This window comes from Diorhabda sublineata, chromosome 1 (assembly GCF_026230105.1).
Source record: "Diorhabda sublineata isolate icDioSubl1.1 chromosome 1, icDioSubl1.1, whole genome shotgun sequence".
NCBI lineage: Eukaryota > Metazoa > Arthropoda > Insecta > Coleoptera > Chrysomelidae > Diorhabda > Diorhabda sublineata.
In genome coordinates, this window is record NC_079474.1 from 38,471,080 (window position 1) to 38,493,144 (window position 22,065).

The 22,065-nt window shown below is 29.2% G+C and overlaps 2 protein-coding genes across 4 annotated transcripts in view; one reads left to right on the plus strand and one right to left on the minus strand.

The window, feature by feature from the left end:
• LOC130445964 (growth arrest-specific protein 2-like) overlaps nucleotides 1–10,917 on the plus strand; it is a 59,754-nt gene extending 48,837 nt beyond the window's left edge. For both annotated transcript variants that reach the window (XM_056781906.1, XM_056781914.1), the window contains exons 4-8: nucleotides 555–696; nucleotides 915–1,096; nucleotides 1,757–1,958; nucleotides 4,699–4,937; nucleotides 6,450–10,917. In XM_056781906.1, coding sequence (XP_056637884.1) covers nucleotides 555–696; nucleotides 915–1,096; nucleotides 1,757–1,958; nucleotides 4,699–4,937; nucleotides 6,450–6,647 — 963 coding nt within the window. In that variant the 3' untranslated portion in view covers nucleotides 6,648–10,917. The remainder of the gene's footprint in view (nucleotides 1–554; nucleotides 697–914; nucleotides 1,097–1,756; nucleotides 1,959–4,698; nucleotides 4,938–6,449) is intronic.
• Nucleotides 10,918–12,053: 1,136 nt separating this feature from the next.
• LOC130442364 (septin-2) lies at nucleotides 12,054–21,981 on the minus strand. 2 transcript variants are annotated; one of them, XM_056776411.1, is made up of 8 exons: nucleotides 21,753–21,972; nucleotides 19,675–19,792; nucleotides 19,471–19,613; nucleotides 17,704–17,943; nucleotides 16,258–16,521; nucleotides 15,519–15,815; nucleotides 15,127–15,289; nucleotides 12,061–12,345 (listed from the first exon to the last, which is right to left on the minus strand). In XM_056776411.1, exons 1-8 carry the CDS (start codon nucleotides 21,780–21,782, stop codon nucleotides 12,323–12,325), a joined length of 1,278 nt encoding a protein of 425 aa, XP_056632389.1. In that variant the 5' UTR covers nucleotides 21,783–21,972; the 3' UTR covers nucleotides 12,061–12,322. The 2 variants fall into 2 exon arrangements, with proteins under 2 accessions (XP_056632399.1, XP_056632389.1); XM_056776421.1 differs by having other exon boundaries at nucleotides 12,054–15,289; nucleotides 21,753–21,981.
• Nucleotides 21,982–22,065: the final 84 nt, after the last annotated feature.

The following is a 22,065-nucleotide window of genomic DNA, read 5'->3' on the forward strand; positions in this document are numbered from 1 at the left end:
ACGCGCCTAACTAATTTCACTTTTAATTTGTTATACTTTCATAGTATCTGACGAGAACGAAAAATAGAGATTTTTGGTCGCTGCTGACCTTGGCTGTCATACTGTGGAAAAATTTTATTTTTTATTTGAATATATGCCAAAATTATGACACATTTAAAAAAATATTTAAGACATGAATATTATTATCCATCTTCTTTACTTTTTGTTAAAAGGCTTCAAAGAATATTCAGAAATTATGTTGAATTATCATACAAGTGTTTTTATAATAATTATTATATAGGTTTAGAGCTTGATTAGTACACACGCATATATTTTAAAATTTTATGAAATGAAAAAATTGAGTGATGAAAAAATGAGCTTATTTCTTTGGATTTCATTTTTTTTTAAATTATGTCGGTCATGAAGGTAACGTCTATGCATATCGTCCATTTTTTTCTTTACAAATTATCGTAAACTCTACTTAAAATGAGCCTAAAATTGCCTGAATGTTTATGTTACTAACAGAGAGATAGCAAAAGGTATTGACTTCTATCAATTGTAAGCTTAATTTCTAGCCACTGCCCAAAATTCGAGGAAAATGTTTCGAAAAAGCTGCAAGAGGAAGTTTTTACTCTAGAGATAATATGGAAAATTTTATTCGATTCTGCAGATCACTTGGAGTTCATGAAAATTTACTGTTTGAAAGTGAAGATTTAGGTAAGCTTTTCATGCAAATATAAATTGGTATATTACGAATTTCACGATTCTGATCGATTCACAATAAGTTACAAATTGTTAACAGATTCATGTGTGGGCTAATCCAATATTATTGTGAATCTATCGAAATAACTCTTTCAATACTTATAAAAAATAGTATTGAACATCCTAAAGAACCGTCCAGTATACCTATATAAAATTTACCGTTGATTCTTTAGTTCTACATCACCAACCACGTAATGTTATTCTCTGTTTACTGGAAGTTGCCCGAATAGCTTCAAAATTTGGCATTGAACCACCGGGATTGGTACAACTAGAAAAGCAGATTGCTGAAGAAGAAAGAGATTCTTTCGATTCAAGACTCAGTTCGCTATTATCTTGGCAATTCCCAAATATTACAGTAAGCTATTATTTTTGTCAATGCATGTCAAAATTAATTTTTTTAAATAAAATATGGCTACTCTATATATTTTGAGATGCCACGAAGGAGAATAAGAACTGTCTCCATTTCTAAATATTACTGTCCTTAAATCTTAAGCTGAGCACTATTATCATAGAGTAAATAGTGGTACATATTTGTTATCGAAATATGAATTTGTTAAGAGAACATGTGCAACCAAGCTTTACATGTAAATAATGTGACAGTCCTTAAACACCCACCCTATTCGCCTGATTTAACCATGTATGATTTTTGGTTACACTTCAACCTAAAGAAATAGTTGCCAAGTCGACGTTTCATTACGGAAAATGAGGTAGATCGAGCAATTAAAAATTTTTTGAGATCATTCCAAAAGATTACTAACTTTAAGCATTTTAAATGTGAAAGCTTCGGTTACAAAAGTGCATTTATGTAGGTGGTGATAACTTTGAATACAGATAAAATCATTTTTCTAAAAAGACTAGTAGTTTTCTTCAATCTCAAAATATATTGCGTTACCTATGTATAGTAAATCGTGTCAGATCACACATTCAAATATTTCTAGTACGTCGTAACTTTCGAAAAGTAGCTGTTAAAATCTTAAGGTGATCAGAGGAATAACTATATAGGGATATTTTTTAGGAAACAACTCCAAATTATTCCAAGATGAAGCAAAGTTATTCAGCTGGAGCAATATCGTCTGTTTTAGATAGATGGAATTCTCATCATGTCGTCTTAGTGGACCAATCAGTTGATCTGACCTCTATATCTGTAGCTAATAATACCAGTGGAGCAAGTGACGGCGTTCCAAGTGATAATACTGAGGATGAAGAGTGGTCACGAGGTATTTAAAAATAATTTATTATTATATTTCGAATATCTAATTAACAAATCGTTTGAATAAATAATAACACTGGTCGATAAAAACCTTTTTTTGTAGTAACACAAGAATGAATAGCATATTGTGATAAAATGGCCCTATATAAATATAAAAATATGAAAAAAACAAATGTAACATGTAAGGTATTTATGTTACATTTATAGAACCATATTCATTGGTAAAATATTTAATATTTATTAAAAAAATAACTTCACGTTTTTTAAATCATATATATTGACAATAATTATAGTTTACATCTAATAAACATGCCTCACATCTATTAAAAACAAAAAAAATCACTTTAAATATCAATTAGCTCTTCTTTTCCTTTTATGAGCGGTTGCACTGTTCTTGATAAAAACCAATCGTTGCCCAAAAATCCCCTAACTTCACTAACAACTAACAAGCTTCTGTCTTGTGAGCTTTTTTGCAAAATTGTCATCGTCCAGCAATTGTCGTATTTGTGGCCTAATAAAAATACCTTCCTTTAATTGGGCATCACTCAACGGGGGAAATACTTCTCTAAGGTATTTGAATCCATCACCCTCTTTATCAATAGCCTTTACAAAGCTTTTAGTCAATCCAAGTTTAATGTGTAAGGGGGGCAGAAATACATTTTTGGAATCTAAAAGGAATATACAATTCTTGCTTGCCAATTTTTTTACATTGTGCTAATCTACTGCCCGACTGTCTCATAGATAAAGAAAACAACAATGTTTCGTAAACACTCCCTAAAGTCCCATTAAAATTCCTTCAGATCCCCACATATCTGCCACTTGTACTTATTGTAGTTAATTTTGTCTAAAAGCAAGCGAATATTTTCTAAGTTTCTTTCATCTTCACAGAATGAGCAACTGGTTAGACGGTTTTAAATTTCCATTGTGTAATAAACTGCTTTCAAACTGTATTTAGATGAGTCAATAAATAGGCGCTACTCACTGGGATTATGCTCAATATCAAGTTCCTTCATTAGTCAATCAATATCCGTACACGCACACAACAAATTTTCCATACTGTAGAATGCAAAAAATGTAGCATTTCTTTTTCTAAAGGTCGTAATTTTTGTCTGTTTGGCTAGCAAGTTCCATTCTTTAAACGGGGAGCAAGAAGTTCAGACTGTTGCTTTGATAACACCAAATCACGTGCTAAATCATTCAACTCAATTTGAACAATCAAATGTGGTTCGCCGGAACTGGTACTTGGAGTAAAAATAGGGTCGGTGCATTGTTCTTCAAAGCTTCCTGATGATACGTTGTCTCCAGCATCTTCTAAAACAATATTTTGCGAATCTATACTATAGGCGCAATCGGTACTTGTAAATCTTCGTTATGGGGAACTAGGTCGTATAGCAGACGGCAAATTTCGATACTCGATCTTGTACTTTCCTTTCTTAGAATAACCTTCAGTCTTTGTTAGACAAAAATAGCAGTCGTCAAAATAGCTAGTAGGTTCCCGTCATACCATTGGAATTGTAAAAGGCATGCTTTTTTTTCTTCCTATTCATCCACTGCTTGTCCTGATCTCCAACTAAAATACCAAAATATTTGAAATGGGCTTTTTTCACCTTTTCGGAAAATGGCCTGGCTTGCGATTTCACCATAAATTCTCCGGCGCGTTTGACTCGACATTTTCGTCTTTATAATCACTTTTTGCACTATAAATCACTTACTATGAAACTCAACAGAATACTAATTTTTAATGTTATTTTTATGTTTATTATTCTGAATAATAAAGTTCAGGATATTGACCACCCCTTTATAAAATTACCTACCTGCTCATGTAAACAGGGATAATTAAGTTATTGAAAAGTGGTACGTGTTAGAGCTTAGTAAATATTTTTTCTGTTATTGGACAGGTATTTCCATTTTAAAAACAAAGGTCTCGCCTGTGTTACGAAAATCTTGTCGGCCAGTGTAATATAAGAAATATAAATGACTAAAGAGAGATAATAAAAAAAATCTCTTTACAGAAATTGATGTGTAGAAATCATAAGTAGAAAAGTAGTTTGAAAAGTAATGTAGCTTTTTTGCCACTAAGAAAAAGCTCTAGCGATAGGTTAATGAATATCCGAGAGTGCGATATCGGACGATCCCATCCCAATTCATAATTTTTATCTAAGGTTTGTCTTGCACATTGTCGGGTTGTAGAATAACATCTTTTCTGTTTAAAATCGCCAGTTACTTGTCTACTAAGAATTGATTCAATTGGACACTTATATACTTCACCAAAAACTCAGAAGCACCTTAATTGGGACCGACCTCACACTACTTTGTGGTGATTTCGAGAGAACACTATTTTTTGCGTTTTAGATTATCATATAGGACATCCATTTTTTATCACCTGTGTTAAAGCTATCAAAAAACAGTTCTGTCTGGTGCCGTTGAAGTAATTTGTTGTATATGATAAATTAGTGGTCTTTTTTCCTCTACGGACACATTTGAGGTAACCCAAACACCTATTTTGCTTATTTTTCCAATCAGCGGCAATTCTTGGATGGTAGACAAAGATTTTTTTTGAGATTTCTCGTTTTTCTGACATGGATTTGTTTCCTCTTCTTACTTTAACATGTCGTTGTCTAATGCAGTTTGTCTTCCTGGTACGTACAAATCTGAGAGATCACATTATAATTGTCGTATTTTCTCTAGAAAATAATATTTCTGCTTTAAATCTAATAATAAGAAAATGTTACATCTCTCATAAATAGGTAGTGGCGAAGATCCAGACCTTGATGTGACTCCTCCAACAAGGCCATCTTCAGGTGGAAGTGACGGTGCTAATACACCGAGTCCATCTCCAACGAACGAATTAGATAGAAAAGTACAATTAGCTGCTAGACTGATGCAAAAAAACTGCAATTGTTCTAGTGGAAGATGTGAAAGATTAAAAATAAGGAAGGTAGGAGAAGGAAAATACAATATAGCCGGAAAAAATGTATTTGTTAGGGTAAGTTAATATTCAACAACAATCATATTATCGTGCTTCGATAATTGCAACTATGTCAGATTAAACAATACAAACTTTTCATCGAGGTTACTAAAATAAAAAAGTTTTCCTCATAGCAATTGGTCTACAAAATAATCACAATTTTTACTCAAACTTCATTTATTACGATGCCTAGAAATTAAGTAATGGTTTTGTCGAGTTTATGGTAACTGTGAAACAACGAAACTTCTACCGTATAATGTGTTGTATCGATACATATTTTTTCCAGCTGTCAATAGAGTCAACAGAGTGTGCAAGGTCATTACGTAAAATTGGGTTTTGTATCACGATAATACACACAATTCTTAGCTTTCAGAAAGATTCCAGTGTTACCACATCCACCATATTCGCCGGAGCTATCACCTTGGAACAAAAACGCCATAAAACGAAAGCAATAGGCATCATGTTGTCACCAAATAATATTATGATAAATAGTTTTTACAGCATTAGACTTATTACTTAATTGTCAGATCTCATATACTACTAATTATCTTTTTCCAGAAACCTTTGTTTTGATTAAAATTTATTTTGATTTTTAAAGTTTGCCAATGGAATGAAAACATATAAGGTAAACATTAGTTAGCTCTGAATACTCTTGCCATAATACCTCACAAAAATCACGAGCTTTCCTTACATTCTCCAATAGTTAAGCTTAAACTATCAAAAAAATAAAAATTGTTCCAGTTCACTCATACAAAGCACATTATAATAAAATAATAAATTAAAATAAATGTAATTTAATATGTCTAATATATTGAACACCAATGTTTGTAATAGGTTTTAATGCTTTGCTTCAAAAGGAAAAATAATAAAATACGATTACTTAATTTAATCTACATGCTAATGATAGTACTGAAGAGGGAATCCTTCTTGAAGGAAGCTAGAGAGATCATAAGATTCAGAAACATTTCTTTTCAAAGTTTCTGGACCTATTTCAACGGTTAGCTACAAAATTAATACATTTAATCATATTCATGTTATCCAACAAGTAAGATTAATCTGCCAAAATTTCACACCACGCTTAATTACATGCTTTTCAATATGGTAACACCAGCTTTATTCGAAGCATCTGGTACGTAGTTTCGCTCGGATTGACCTCAAATTGGTACAGAACACTACCTACCTATTATACGTGTAGTAAAAAATGCCAAAAACTGTTTTATCTTACCATTCCCCTGAAGTATACTCCAAAACTGAATTTACGTAGGGATTAACTCTTTTGATCGCTAGTATTTAATCACCTGTAAGCACGCTCCAACAACTTCAAACCTATAGATTTCTAGCGTAAGTCGGTACTCATATAATAATTGTGTTAATTAATAAATGGCTTAAGGGCTGAACAAAGGAGCCAAGCTTTTTATATAAGAATATGTTTTTTATATTGCAGTACTATTAACCTAGGTAAATGTTCCATGCTATTTTTGCTAAGATATGATGTATCTTTTATAATGGAATTATATTATTTTGTTACAGTTACTGAAAGGTCGCCACATGATGGTAAGAGTTGGAGGGGGATGGGATACTCTTGACCATTTTCTCCTGCGTCACGATCCATGTCAAGTAAAAGTAGTCTCCAGGGAATCTCCAGATAGGCCTACCAATGCTTCCAAATACTTACATATCAGAGCCAAATATAGGAGTCCCCCACCCAGAGAATCTATTACTCGTTAATAATTGCTATTGAAAAACCATATTAACGTTTACATTTTCAATTAAAAAAATGTTAAAAACGTGATTCTAGGGATGTGCCGGATATTGCTTAACGTATTTCCCCTAGGACCATGCACTTTCACTCAGTGAATGCAATGGAATAATATTCGGTCAACTTGAATGAAAAAAGCTGTTCTATAGCTTTAGTGGATTCATTTTGTATACAACTTTTCATCTTGTTAGTTGAGGTAAAGTTCAGTTTGTTGTGGTAATTTCAAAAAGGCCAAGTTTGTAGGTTGGGCATTGATGGTATATTGATGGATATGATTGAAATGTATGAATATGTCCGTAGAGTTTGTATGTCATAAGATGTTGATATTAATGTGACTCCTCGATCTAGAAAACTAGCACAATAACGACTTTTTTAATATCTTGACTTATTGAAACAGTGATTATCTTGTCGTACAGGATATGCAAGCAAATGATCAACTATTATGCCCATTACTGTTCTGTACTGATTGTATATCTTTTTAAGTGATTATCAACAGATTATTGGAAATCACAAGTAATACTTTGGCTTCATTCCTTTGTTAATTATATTTAAGAATGTGATTGTGAAGAGAAAACTAGAAACACGTTTTTACTACCCATGTAGGCTTATCGTTTCTTTTTGTTGTAATTTTTTGTTGTTACCCTTCAACGGGTACTGCAATGTTGTATTAAAAAAGATCAATATTATTACTTGTTTCATTTCGAGGTAAACAAGCACCAAAATCTCTTGTTCATATTATTTGATACGTAACATTGTCGTACCGTTTAAATAGTTTGCAAAAACGGGAACACTTGCCATTTATCTGATAGTTATATACTATCTTTATACTAAAAAACTTAGTTTGACTGAACTTACATCATCATAATTGATACTACAAAATTTTGCAATAAGCAATCATGTAATTTTATAAATATTACACTTTAATTATGCCAGTAATAATTACTTAGTAATTTGATGAATATTTAAGTAACCTATAGATTATTTTTTTGTTTAATTGAATGTAAAAGTAAAGGCAAAGATATGTAAATAAACTTTTGAAACCATTTTTAATTAGTGTTGTTTTTTCAATTATAAAACAATTCTAAAGCTCAATTTTTCCAATACCAAACAATTTCAACATCTCAAGCATAGGTATGAAAAATAAAAAGGTTTTCTGAAGAATAACTTTTTTAATTTTTCAGTTGAAATTTTTATTATAATGTAACCCCTTCTTTAAAACCTCTTCTAATCTACCAATCAGTTTTCTTATTTATCTTATGAGATTTTAATCAATTTTTACACTTCCAATAGAATAATCCAAATTTTGTAACAGTAAATACTAAAACAACACTCGAACCAAATAAACAAATTCAAATTTTGTCTTCTCATCAAACTCTTATGTTCCCAGAAATAAATTTAGCTTCCTACAATAGCATAGTTTGTAAGTTATATTTGTATACATCCTTAATTGATTTTTATTTATTCTGAATATCATGTCCTCTTCAATGTTGGTATTATTATTTCATGAGGAGCTGATGCTTTTGATCGTTCTGATTAACTTCCTTCGATTCCGAAATGTGCCAATTTCATATAATAATTTGTTATTATGTAAAGTACTAAATCGCTTTATAATTATAATAAAGTTCTTTCCTAGCTGCGAATTTTCAGACCTTTTAAGAATACTATTATTGTTATTGTCAATATTGAGTATTGATGCTGCATATTTTAAGGCCAATTGAACTTGTTAGGTATTCATACACACTGCTTTTTTTAACTTTTATATAATACAGAAATCATCTTTGAATAATATTAAAATTTCTTTAATCCATCTTTTCATATAGTGATTAAATTCAATTCAATAATCATAGAATCTACAACTGTGTACTATCATTGTTTAAAAATGTATTGAACAATGATTATTTAAAAGTATTGTATCGTATGTAACTCGAATTGAAACATATCTATTTGGTGCTCTACAAGTTCTTAAATATAAAACTAAATCAAATAATAATACCATAACAAAGATATTTTCACATAATGTTTAATTTTATTTATTTAAAAAAATAAAATTTAATTTGAGTTGAAAGAATTTTGAGTTTTTTTGTTATTTCTTAACGTGTAAGTTTTTAATAATTCTATAAATATGGGAGTATCAAGGATAATAAAATCTAATGTATTTCAAATTGCAATATGATTAAATTTGATTTATGAAACGCTTTTAAAACGTACTTTTCTTCAGATAAATCTAACCACTAACCGAAATATATTTGAATTTTATATATTGATTTAGCTTTCATTCTCATACAACATAATTACGTTGATCAAATGTTTAAAAAATTTCGTTATTATCAAATTATATGATTGATGATGATTAATTTTTATTGTGTTACTGTACAAACGAATATAATTATACTGTGTGTTTTTTGCAGTTTGAACAGCATCATCTCATTAATGTTTTTGTAGACCGAGCTTCGCTTCTTTCATTAATTTCAAAAATAAGTCTATAAAAATGTCCAATTCCGCTCTACATTAATTAAGCGTCATGATAAGTGATAAAGAGGAACCTTTATATCAATGACATCATCTGACTTCATAGAAATTGATTGTACCAAATAACACAATAAAACGGTTGAATAAATCTTGTAATTAGCAGAGTTATTCTTTGCCTTTACAATTCATTAAACAATATTCAATTTTTCAATCTAATATTGTGTAATATTCACCACTATATTCATAGCGCACCTGTGATTGACACTTGTCAATATTACTAATACCATGAACTGAAGAAACCTTAGATAAACGTCGTTTATGGGAAGTTAATCCACACATGAAGTCCACAGATATCTCTAACGCCCATAATGCAAATAGTTGATTAGAGTTTGTTTTTTAGTTGAAGTGTTTTGAGATCTCCTTTGCAGAGTTGTGTACCAACATTAATAACGTATCTATCTCTACGCTTTACGCTGTGAAACCAATTCGTTAATGTTATTTACGTCACATAATCGTCTGATGTTTTCACTTCTGTCTCGGTCCAATAGTGTTTTTCCCAAGATCCGGATGAGAATTTTTATTTCTGTTGTCTTCAAGAGTTGTTTCATTTCTGATGTTTCTAATCTTTATGATGTATACGTTAGTACATGTCCGATTGTCGCTTTATAAATTCGTGCCTTGTTTTTTGTCTTAGATGTTTCTTCCGCCATACTACGCTCTGAAGACATCCCGCTACCTCATTTGCTCTAGCTACTTATCCTCTTACCTTGTCGTCTACATCTCCATAAAAGGTTATGTCAATTCCAAGAAATTTGAATTTAATTATCCGTATTATTTGACCTTCTAGTTCTAATTGGCATACAATGGACACTGTGAGATTAAAGATATTTAGTAATCTTTGAAGATCATCTTCATTTTCGGCATTGCATATCTTTACTTTTAAAACAAATATGATCATATTCTAACTCTTTTAAGGCCTCTAAAACTATTGGTCGTTGTCGTATTCATATTATGAAAAATTATGTTACTTGTTATAATTTTTCCAAAAATAATTTAAATAGGAGATTTTAGCAGAAGCACTTAAGGGGGTTTTCTGGTCTAGAAGCCTAAATTTTCGGTATTTTTGAAACTAACGTAAAAAACAATGAAAAACATTTTTACTATCAATTTTTTTATATGATATATTCTTAAGGGTCTAAACTTTGAAAATATGCAAAAAAAATCGATTTGTTTCAAATTTCTAAACCAAAATACCCCTTTAATTTGTGTCTAATCCGTACCGATAGCTTAAAAACAAATTATAATGATCTTACTATTTCTAGTAGCTAGAGCAGCACAGCTCCTTTTAAATGAGAGCGCATCTTATTAGTCGGTTCATTAGATCTTCCAGAGGGAAACGTTTTTATTGCCAACATTATTATAGTTCCTAATATAGTAGAAACTCAAAATTTATATTCAGCAATTTCACTTCTATAAGCTAAAAAAAAGTTATTAAGACATATCTGTAAAGTCAAAGAATTATAAATAGATTGAGAAAGTTCACAATGTAAACGTCGGTTTACCTAAGGAGTTCTTAATTTATGCTGATACTAAATAAAGGTAGAATATTTTGCCTACAATTATTAATTCTAGTGTATAAGTATAAAATAATCACTAGGTTAGGAGTTTTATACCAATTTCAATCTCAAGTTCAAATTAGGCACTAAGATTAGTTATATTACCGCATATTTGTATTATATTTATACAAAATAAAGTAAGATATCCACATTATTTTTCTATTTACTTTCATTTCAACTGTCCATATGAATTCAAGTGACGAATGCGAGATTAAAGATTAAATTTAGACACAGTGCCGGTTTTAGCACCAGCAGTACCCTGGGCGAGATTTCTACGGTATCTTTCAACTGCTGTTCAAATCTATACGAAAAAAAGGCAAAGCATTTATCAAGATAACCATTTTTTATATCCATTTATTAAAAAAAATCTAAGATCTTTTATTAAGTTATCAAAGTAGACGTTTTCAGCAATTTCATTTTCGATTGACAAAGCTGGAAAATAGTAGGAATGTCGAAATTTAATATGGATCCAATTTACACTTGGATAACTTTTGAAGGATTGAATATATCAAAAAATTGTTGGGAAGCTTTTTTGTAGAGCGTTAAATTTTTTACAATAATACATCTAGACAATTCCAAAATCTCGTGCCCATTGTGTGTTACAAAATTCCATATTCCAAAAGAACGTTGTACATTGAAATGGGAAATGGAAAAAGTGTTTACAACAATTCTATACATGTTTATAAAATATGATGATCTTTTTACACCTTCATTTTTAGAATAACCTAGATTTTTCTGTATGTAACTCCTCCATCCCTAAAAACGAAAAATAACGGAGGTATTTTGTAACAGTCCTTTATTTAACTTATGTATCAAGTAATTGTTTTTGTGTGCCAATGACCAGCGCTGCCGAGGCACGTTAAACTGAAATAAAAAAATATAAAGTTTCGAAAGTTAAATATATAATTCACGAAGAAAAAATACTGCCTAAAAGCACTTATTTTCGCAAATAATTTGCATTTTATAAATTATAAAAAGCTGTGGTAGGAGCTGAAAAAAAATTTTTTTTAGATCTACGCTTTTCGTCGATTTTTGACTTTAAATTGAGCATAAGTCGGAAATGATTTGATACCTACAATAAAAAACTGTTTATTTTTATCAAAGTATTTAAAGCGTTTTATTCCTGATAACATGATTAACCAGTCCCATTTGATTTTTTTCTTTGCGTTTTGTACTGATTGGTCAACTCATTTTTTTGGGGGTTCGCCGCTCGCCTAAATAGTCATATTTTCCAAATACTGTTATGTTAAATTTTTAGTTTAGGGAAAATAAAAATCAATTACGGTTTAATAAAAAAACTGTAATATCATTGAAATATATATTACGTTAAAACAGAAATGGGGTTTAAAATGATATAACTCTAATTACATACAAACACAATATTAATAAATATTACTTGTAGCTATGAATTACCTTAAATACTAATTTACTTTGGTACTTACACATATATTTTTTAAGTTATAATGAAACATTTAAAATTATACATTAAATGATAATATAATGGACGTACACGGTACAACAATGGTAACTTTTCTATTTATTCCATATAAATGGCATCTTCATAAAAATTTATTATGTAGTCCTAGAAAATAAAGAGACAGTATTAATGCCGTAGAAAAAAATGTTAAGACCTCAATCCTTTAATGCTATTGCAAAAAAATCCTATTTTGTGCTCCATGTTCATATCAAAAGAATTTTTCATTATGTAATATTAATTGAAATGAAAAGATTCACATTTATATGTAATAAACAAAAAGTTGCCCCATCTGATACTGAAGACAGCACTAATTTTTAAAAGTTATAAAACTGGTAGAAAGATATCTACTAGTATATATGTGATTCCTAAAAGTCTCCTTATTTGGGACAAGCAAATTATGCCACTACCATTTTGTAAACTCAAAATTAATTTACTTATACTGAAATAACCAAAAAAAAACAAGCTTGTTTATCATTTAATTTTGAAAAACTGACATAATAAGTAAATAAATATTATAATATAAACATGCTATTGTTGATTACATTGTGGTAAAACTATGGTATAAATATGCGCAAGATAGAAAATACAGGTATATATACTCTACTATATACCCTATCTATAAATTTATTCTTAACAATTTAACAAATTATTACAATCATGGAAAAAATTGTTTTATGTCTTTAAGAATTAATAGTGAAGTAATTATTGTGTTACAAAGCCATATAACCATGAAATTAATTAAATAAATGTGGACTTCCTATGGATTAAAATAAATAATTGAATATCTGGAGGGAATATTAAAAAAAAGATAGTGATTAAAGAAACTATGTTGATAAAGAACAAAAAATGAAGCGAATAAATCAGAAGAATATGTGTGAAATTTCATGACATTTTGATCAGTTAGAAAGAAGTGACAGCCATTTAAGAGGAGCTATTTTTGTTATTTTCAAAACAATAAATTCAAAACAATTTCTTGTGTTCATTTATCATTGCTTGTTAATGAAAAAAAATATTGTAAAAGCTCAGCAATGGCTTCAAAAGTGTTATCCGGAATCTACTCAATTGAAATGAAACATTTGTTATTGGTTTACTGAATTTAAACGTAGTAGTAGTAATGGTGAACGTTCTGGTCGTCCAATTGATGTGGTTACTCCAGAAAACATATTGGTTGGAGAAATGAGCACAGTTTGTATAAGAAAATTAGAAAATCTGGTTTTAGTACATAAAGTTCGTTAAAAATCATAAAACAAATGAAGCAAACAACATTTATTACAATCAGTGGCGGATCTACCGGGAGCTTTCGGGTTGAAGCCACCCTTAAACAGTCTAAGAATGCAAGAATGTAACATTTATACAAATATAATACGTATGAAACTCGTAAATTATATTCATAAGCAAGAATGGCCTAATTTCATTACTACGTCTTCAATTGTATGGTATCCATTAACGCTTTAATACTACGTATAATGTAGTTACATATACTTTTCATTCAGCTCCCCCCTAAAAGAATACTAGATCCTCCACTGATTACAATGTTATATAAATGAAATTGAAAATTATTGTGTTATTGAAATTTGCAACAAAAATTTGTGAAAAATATGTTTAAAATGGGTGTCACATACACTAAGTTGAAAAGTTTTGTTAAGTACGTTGCAAAAATGCGTGAGGCAAATATTTTTCAATATTATATTTTTGTGCGCTGTTTTGTCAAATGATGTAAGTTGCTTTAATCGATTTTTCATCAAATTCCATAACTTAATCATATAAAAGTATACTAATAATTTATTTTTACTTCGTTTGAGAAAAAAATGGTTTTGGATAGTTTATATACAAATTTAATTATAATTATTTTTAATTCTTTGATCAATATTTATAGAAAAAAAATTCAAAACATTTGTAGGTAGTTTAAGCATTTCAGTAAAGCCGCCATATTGCGTGACGTCATAGGTATAAAATAAATACTAAACATACGATACAAAGTAAATACGAAAGTTACTCTTTCGGTTATTCTAAAATTATTATCATTAAACTTTGATTAATCTAAAGAATGATATATGAATTGTATTTTGTGTCAGGACATAAACATACCTCAACTAAAAGAATTGGTAAAGTTTTCTTTATGATGCCAAGAAATTCGAATATACTACAAGAAAAATTATTTAAAAGTGTTTGTAGTTTTGTCGATCCTGGTGATGTAGTTATTTTTGTTGCCAGGATCATTTCAATGTAAGTAAGATTCAAATTCAAATTAATTAAATATTTTACAGTAATTAAGTTTATTAAGTTTTCAATTTTAACGTGAATATTTAATAATGTAAGAACTTAACCTATAAAACGTTTATTCGCTTTATTCTCATATTTTTCCAAATTTCAATTAAATATTTAGATATTATTTTTTCACTTTTAATTAAATATTTTATTTCCTGACATTATTTCATATCAAGAACTTATAAAATAAAAAATTTAATTTCATGTATTATTTTCTATTAGACAAAACGAACAATTTCATTGTATCTAAACTGATCATTCTGATTAGTTTTTGATGTATAAAGATACTTATTCATATTTAATTAAATGGAAGCATCTTATATTACTCTAATTAATCTATGTTTTAGTTATTTTTATAAATTCACAAAATAATTTTTAGTACGAGATGATTCTAAACTTACATCATTCGCAAATGTGATCACAAAAAGCTGAATAAAAATTTGCAGAACTGCTCTAGGAATTTTATTTATGATAAACATTCTTTTTAATATATATATGTTTGTGCTAATTATTAATAGATATAGAGAAAACATATTCCAAGAACAGATCCAAATATTACATCTAAAATCTGTATAAAAGTACAAAAACATACAGCATTGTTATCTTATTTTTTCTTACTTTTGCCTAGCGTGAGTGTGTGATGACTTTGTCCCATTTGTTGATACTGAGATTTTCGTCTGTTGAATTCCACAATTTCATCTTCTAATTTCTTGCGAGAATCTTCAATTTTTTTCTTTTCTTCAGTATGATCTTTTTTAAGTTTGTCAAATTTAGCGTGGAGCTAAAATGAAATCAATTATTTTATAGAATCACCGAAAGAAACCTACATAGTTATTTAACAGCATATTACCAACAGAACTCCTATTATTTTATCGAAGTCAAAGGTGATTCAATTAATACTAGTTGAATGATAAGTAATAATTTATAAACATAATTATATATTAAGCAAAGCCATTTAAAATATATATATAATATGAATAAAATATTGTATTGTATACAACTAAACTTACATCTTTCTCAGCATCCTTTAATTCAGCCTCTTTTTCTTTGACCCTTACTACAAACATTTGTCTCATTTCATCCTCTTTCTGCTGCAGTTCTTGTAAATGTGTAGACCTTTTAGCTTCGAAAGTTTGTTGAAAACTGACAGGTTTGTTATCTTCATCTACATCACTAAGGCCCATTTGTTCCAAACGCTTTTTTCTGTACAATTCATAGTGCCTGCAGTGAGTTTTTTCCCGCATATCTTCCATATTAGTACGGATCAGCATTTCCCGAAGTTTTACGAAATCACAATGAGATTCATTCTAGAACAAATTTTACAATGGGGAGTATAATATTATTACACAGTTTCCTTGAGCAGCTACATTCGGTTTAACAAAGTACATACTTCAAGCTTCCAAAAATACTCTCAGAAAAGCAACTCTCTAATTACACAATTCAAATACAGAATGAAAAATATAAGTGATGAAAAAGAAAATAGTTGAAATATACGAATGAAATAGAGCTGTTTATAGAAAAACTTATTCAAGTACTACAAAAATTGACCAGAGCTGCTAAATAGATTAGAGGAATAAAAACATCAAAATATAATTACAGATAAAAAACTAATTTATTGAAAATGTAAAATTTCAATATTCATAAAATAAATTTAGTACTTAATCCGATAAATATGAAGGAATTGGAATGTAACATATACTATATATTGAAAACTTTTTGGGTGAACATAATAACTATAAAAGAACTTACTTCAACTTGTACAGTACCCCATGGATACTGTCGTGCTCGAACCATCTTATTTCCTACTTTGATCAAATCAGTACTACCAATTACAGCAAACGGTATATGTGAGTTCATGGTAGAGTTAATATCTGAAACAGATTCATCATCGACTGGAAATTCATAGATGGAGACACCATTATTTTGTAACTCAGCGATTATTTTCGATTTGAATTTTTGCAACTCAGTTTTGGAAATTGTGTCAGCTTTTGCGATTATTGGTATTACATTTACCTAAAAAGAAACCACATCAGAAAAGAACATTACCAAAAAATGTTTATAAAAAGTATCTCTATTGTGACAAGTGTTGGTGGTGTAACATGCCATTTGACTTGTTACGTTTTTCTTCAAACATTTTAAATATTACTTAGTTCGCGTATGGTGACAAAGTAGACACTGTTTTATTTATTCTAGCATTTGAGTTTTCGACAATCGACCTCCCAATCCATTCGAAGAATTCAATAAAGTTCTAATTTCGTTGTTTAAACTTCCTCTATCTATCTACACTCTAAAAGTCTTACAATCAAAATCAAATTACTAAAATGGTTATAATATGGTTATGGTTATGATGGACCTTTTCAAAGTTGTAATCAAAACTTGAATACTAATTGGAAAATATCTATCAAACGAAATAATGTTGAATAAATCCTATGGAGTATTATTTAGTTTTGTCATGAATGTAATTAAATGTTGCTAGAAATAAATGAATAAAGAACATTTTATCCATAACTCGAATAAATAATCATACTGATTACCAACAATGCAAATAAAATGCCATGTTAAACGTAGGTTATGATGTAAATAGAGTTTCCAACTATTCTGTTTTAAACAGTATTATACTGTTTTTCACTAAATGATACTTTTTACTGTTGAACAAACATAAAATATTGTTTTCAGTATCAACATGCAAATCCCTTATGTGTTAAACTTAGATGCTCACACAAATTTGTTTTTAGTTAGTCAAAGGGCGCTCACTGCTTAGTGAAGCGCAGCAATAAACAAAGCACACTGAGTTTATGAACGAATATGTTAATGTGAAATATTCAAGAATATCACTCAGTGACAGACATGCGAGTGTGTGCGTTCTCAGAACATAACCTTGTTTCGCAAGGACCTTGTTTTTGTTTATATATCATTGTTGACTGCTATGTCATACACTACAACTATTGCCGAAATTTTTTTACTCAAGATAAAATGAAAAAGCTTTTAACGCACTTTTCACGCCTATTTTATTTGCATTACTGTGTATACAAGAATAAAGAATAATTTTTATATGCGGTAATAATATTAAAATTGATGTAATCTTATCCCAGTTAAATGGACAAATGAAAAAAGATTGAGTTATAAAATGTAACTTTTGAATAACAAAACTGATTAAATAGCGGATTTTACTGAAATTATTATTGTATTACTTACTTTTTGATCTAGCTGCTTCATACAAACCAAATCAATCGATTTCAATCCATGTCCTGTGGGACAGATGAAATACAAACATGCATGAATGCGGGTATCATGGAAAGTAGAAAGAGACCTCTTTATTTTCAATTCTTCTTGCAAATAATTTTCAAACTGCGCATCTATATAATCTACTATAGCTTTAAAACTGTTTTCTTTATTAATTTGATCCCCATAACCAACAGTATCCACTATAGTTAACTGCAACAGAAGAGCTTGCATTAAATTTTGTTTGAAAATAAAAACATTATCAAGCATAAAGCTATGAAACCCAATTTTTTAGGACATTCGCTCTTGTATGGGTCAAATAGAAAGAATACTTCAATTTCTTTAAAAGGGTGTTCTGGTCTAGAAGCCTAAATTTTAGGTATTTTTGAAACCAATGTAAAGGAAAATGAAAAATATTTTCACTATCCATTTTTTTATATATTTAAGATTGACTTTTCATGAATATAAAAAAAATGTATAAATAAATTAGAATTTCAATAAATTATGGGCCGATAAAGTGCGAGTTCCAAAAAAAAACTGTGCAACATGGTTGTGATTGTAGTGATTTAGTACAAAAAAATTTGAAAAATTCTTAATCTCTAAAAAATATCAATTTTCTTTCCCCTTTTTCTAGCCTTTTCGAATTTTTAAAAATACTGCAAGTTGATTTTTTTTTTAAATCCAAGGCAGACGCGATAGAGAGATATATAAAAAAATATTTTCACCAAATTTCAGAGGAATCGGTCAGGTAGAACTTGAGATATCATTTCAACTACTTCAAAAAAAGTAGTTTCCGAAAAACGCATTGAAAGTTTGAGAAACAATTCCAGTAGAATTACTCGTTCCACTCGGCTGGCTTAGACGCTATGTCACACAATCTACTGTATCTACGGAAATAATGCGAATTTTTAAAAATACGTTTAAGGACATATTCTTAAGGGTCTAAGCTTTGAAAATATCCAATAAATATCGATTTTTCAAATTTCTAGACCTGAATACCTAGTAACTACTATATTTTAATCGGTGAATTGGGATGGGGTTGAACAATATATGTTTTAAAATAAATATAAGTAACGAACCAGCGAGCAGAATCGATGATAGAATTGTGGTAAGTAGCTCTTAAACAAATCCCTCATATAACATAACCAGATACTGTTAGAAAATGGCAATGGATTAAATACATCCACTTATATTTATTGTTTACTCGAGATAGTGTAACTCAGTTGTTGATTTAAGGATATTCTGTTTTAAATGCATACCCAAACATTAAAGTATAGCGAGATCTAATTATTGTTACTAACTCATCTCCGCCCTGTAGCTGATCCTGCTTGGATACAGTGGAATTCTGAAATTCGGCGAAGGTGCCGCCTTTGATAAATTACCTGGAATTCATTTGATCTTTGTTTTTATAGCAAAGCGGTTTATTTACATTGTTTCTTTTGAATAACTTCTAGGAAGGTCTATTTAATTATTTGTTTTGTTTCTTTATTTTTCTGAAACTTTTGACATATATAAGGAGTTTCTGGAGCGCAGTTAGTTAGGTTATAATAGATAGTTGTAGTGAACAGAACGATTTAGCAAAGTAATGAAAGAATTTAAATAAATTATTTTAGTTAAGTGATAGTGATGAGTGAATTATTGCTCCATATCAGGTGGACAATTTTTGTATGGACTAATTTACATTGAATATATTTAAATATAAATGTACCATTAACTTTAATAATCCAATATTCACATTACCTTGAGTCTTACATTACTTTCTTGTAGTTCATATGTGTGAGCTTTCAGTTTGACAGTAGGTAGAGAGTGTGGGCTTGGAGACGATTCAAAATTTGTATTAAAAAGAGAATTCATCAAAGTCGATTTGCCCAAACCGGTTTCTCCTGAAAAGTCAAAATACAAAATAAATAATGATCAATTTATTTACTCAAAAAAACTTCTTACCAATACACATAATATTGAAAATAAAACCATTCTGGACACTCTTTGAAACCAATTGGTCAGGTAGGGAGTCAAAGCCAACATGACCAGAAAGCATTAAATTCCTTATTTGAGCTTCAATCTGGAAAAAATTTAATATATATTATGAATATTAACCTAGAAAGCGAGGTTTCATTAAAAAATCTGGGCAGGAAGTCCCCACCCTGAAACAATATGTAATTAATAAATGTTGAAAAAAGTGCTTTTCTGCAAAGCAAAGCACTAATATGTACAATATTTATAATACTGTGAAAAATATTTGTACACAATAGTTTGTTTAGGTTTGGTGAGAATAACTATTCAAATTGTTAAACAAGTACAAAAGTCGTCCCACATGCTTTCATTCATTTAATAATTTTGTCCTCATTATTTCTTGACAAATCTCATAATATTGACATCAATTGATGTTGATTCACGTTAATTCATGTCATTTGTAATCATTTGGCCAATGGGATCACATTTTGGTTGGTTTAATCAATATTTTCCAAATAAAGCAAAAATTTCTTTCTTTTCGGCACATATACAGCTATACAGGAGATGAATGCAAAAAAAACTAGCTCATTACATGTTTCTTGTGATATAGCTGCTACAGGCAGACACATGGATAAAACGCTAGTGATAGCGCATTTTTTGTAAAAAAGGCGCTAAACATTTTCAAACTTTAATATAATTAAGATTTATGGATGGTTCCACTTATAAATATACTGAATAGGTGAGTATATAAAAAATGTTAGATTAATTTGAAAATTAAAGATAATTGAATGTAAATAAAAATAGTTTCATCAAAAACCTTTTCCACTTTTGACAACTTATTGAGTTTTTATTTTGTTTATGAAAAAAGAAAAAACTAAGTGATAATATAATACTATTCTTTTCCTGATACCTCTATCAAGAATGTGATAATTTATAAATTAAACTTCCATATTTACAATCACATGAATGCTTTCATTAGAACAATTGAATAAATTTATCATGCAATTTATATAAAAAAAATTACAAGAAAGATAAAGCAGATATTAATGACCACACACCACAAAGTATAAATAGTTCATCGATAAATAATAGATTAGTAAACAGAACAAATTATAATATTTAAATTTTAATAATAAACAAATACACAAATAAAATAGTTCACAAAGGTATGTCCTTGAAACTTCAATATTTCAATAATGTTTACTAACTACTTTGTAATATGTACTTCTATGTTAACAAAAGAAATATAACTAAATTATCAGTACAAAATCAAAATGAAAACTAAGTTCAAAATAAAAATTCAACAAGCAATTGAAATTAAATCAAAATTCAACTTCACTCAAGGGTCCATTCTTTGTATTATTATTATTAAGTAGTCAATTATCTATATTGAGAAATGTGGAGCCTTTATGTTCAAAAATTTCATTGCACAATTTCTCACGACAACATTAAAATCGGAACCTTCCCTTGCCAAGGTAATCTTTAAATATTTTATTTATGGTTACAAAAGGAAGTAAAACCTAATTTTATTGTTATTTCTTATTAATCATAATTGTCAATCCTTAAAAACAATATATTAGGTAACTAACTTTCTCCCAATTTAAAAATATCAATAAAAAATTCATTATAATAAAATTGTGGGATTCAAACTGCAAAGTTGAAACAACTAGATTTAAGGAACAGTAAATGGAATATTGAGTTCAATAAAGATTAAATTCGAATACTTTTAAGGTGTCTTAAACAAACAACATAACTGTTATCAATTGATTGAAATGCATATTAAAAAATGCCCGATATATGTAGGTAAATGGGTAGCCCAGAAACTTTTATTGGACAAAATAAGTTCTCATTGATATTTGGAAATTTGTAGCTAGAATCTTCCACCCACTTTTTACTGACAACTAACAAATTTATTATAATATATAATACAACATAGAAATAAGTACCAAAGGCTCCAACAATATTAATATTTCAAGACATGTTTATTATCTGATAAGATTTGAAGGAAACACCCTACATTTGTTTATAGTGAATCACACTGCACATTATAATGTCAAAGAAATACTTACAGGAGCAGCATCTACATCAACTGGAGCCATGGTAGTTTAATAACACTCAGAATTAGAATGATTAGGTTTTTAACTTTCTATTTTTGGAATAAATAGGTTTACCGTTCGTTTCCGTAGTGAAACTCAAATTATGACAACAAATTCTCTCAACATACTAAAGTCATTTTGGCTTTCAAATAACTGACGCACACAGGAAAGAAGAGCAACGTTGCCAAATGCAACTATGAGTACTTATTCCACTTTCATGTCTATTTAAATAACATCCTTGAACATAGATAAACTAATAGAAGTTGTAGTCTAATATAGAGTTATA

Bases quoted from the DNA above. Each gene is read 5' to 3' on its own strand.
- LOC130442364 (XM_056776411.1), bottom strand. From the start codon at position 21,782: ATGGCTCCAGTTGATGTAGATGCTGCTCCT. The intron at 16,522-17,703 runs GTAAGTAATACA...GTTTCTTTTTAG, and splicing joins TGAAGCAGCTAGATCAAAAA to GTAAATGTAATACCAATAAT. The intron at 15,816-16,257 runs GTAAGTTCTTTT...AATTTGTTCTAG, and splicing joins GGGGTACTGTACAAGTTGAA to AATGAATCTCATTGTGATTT.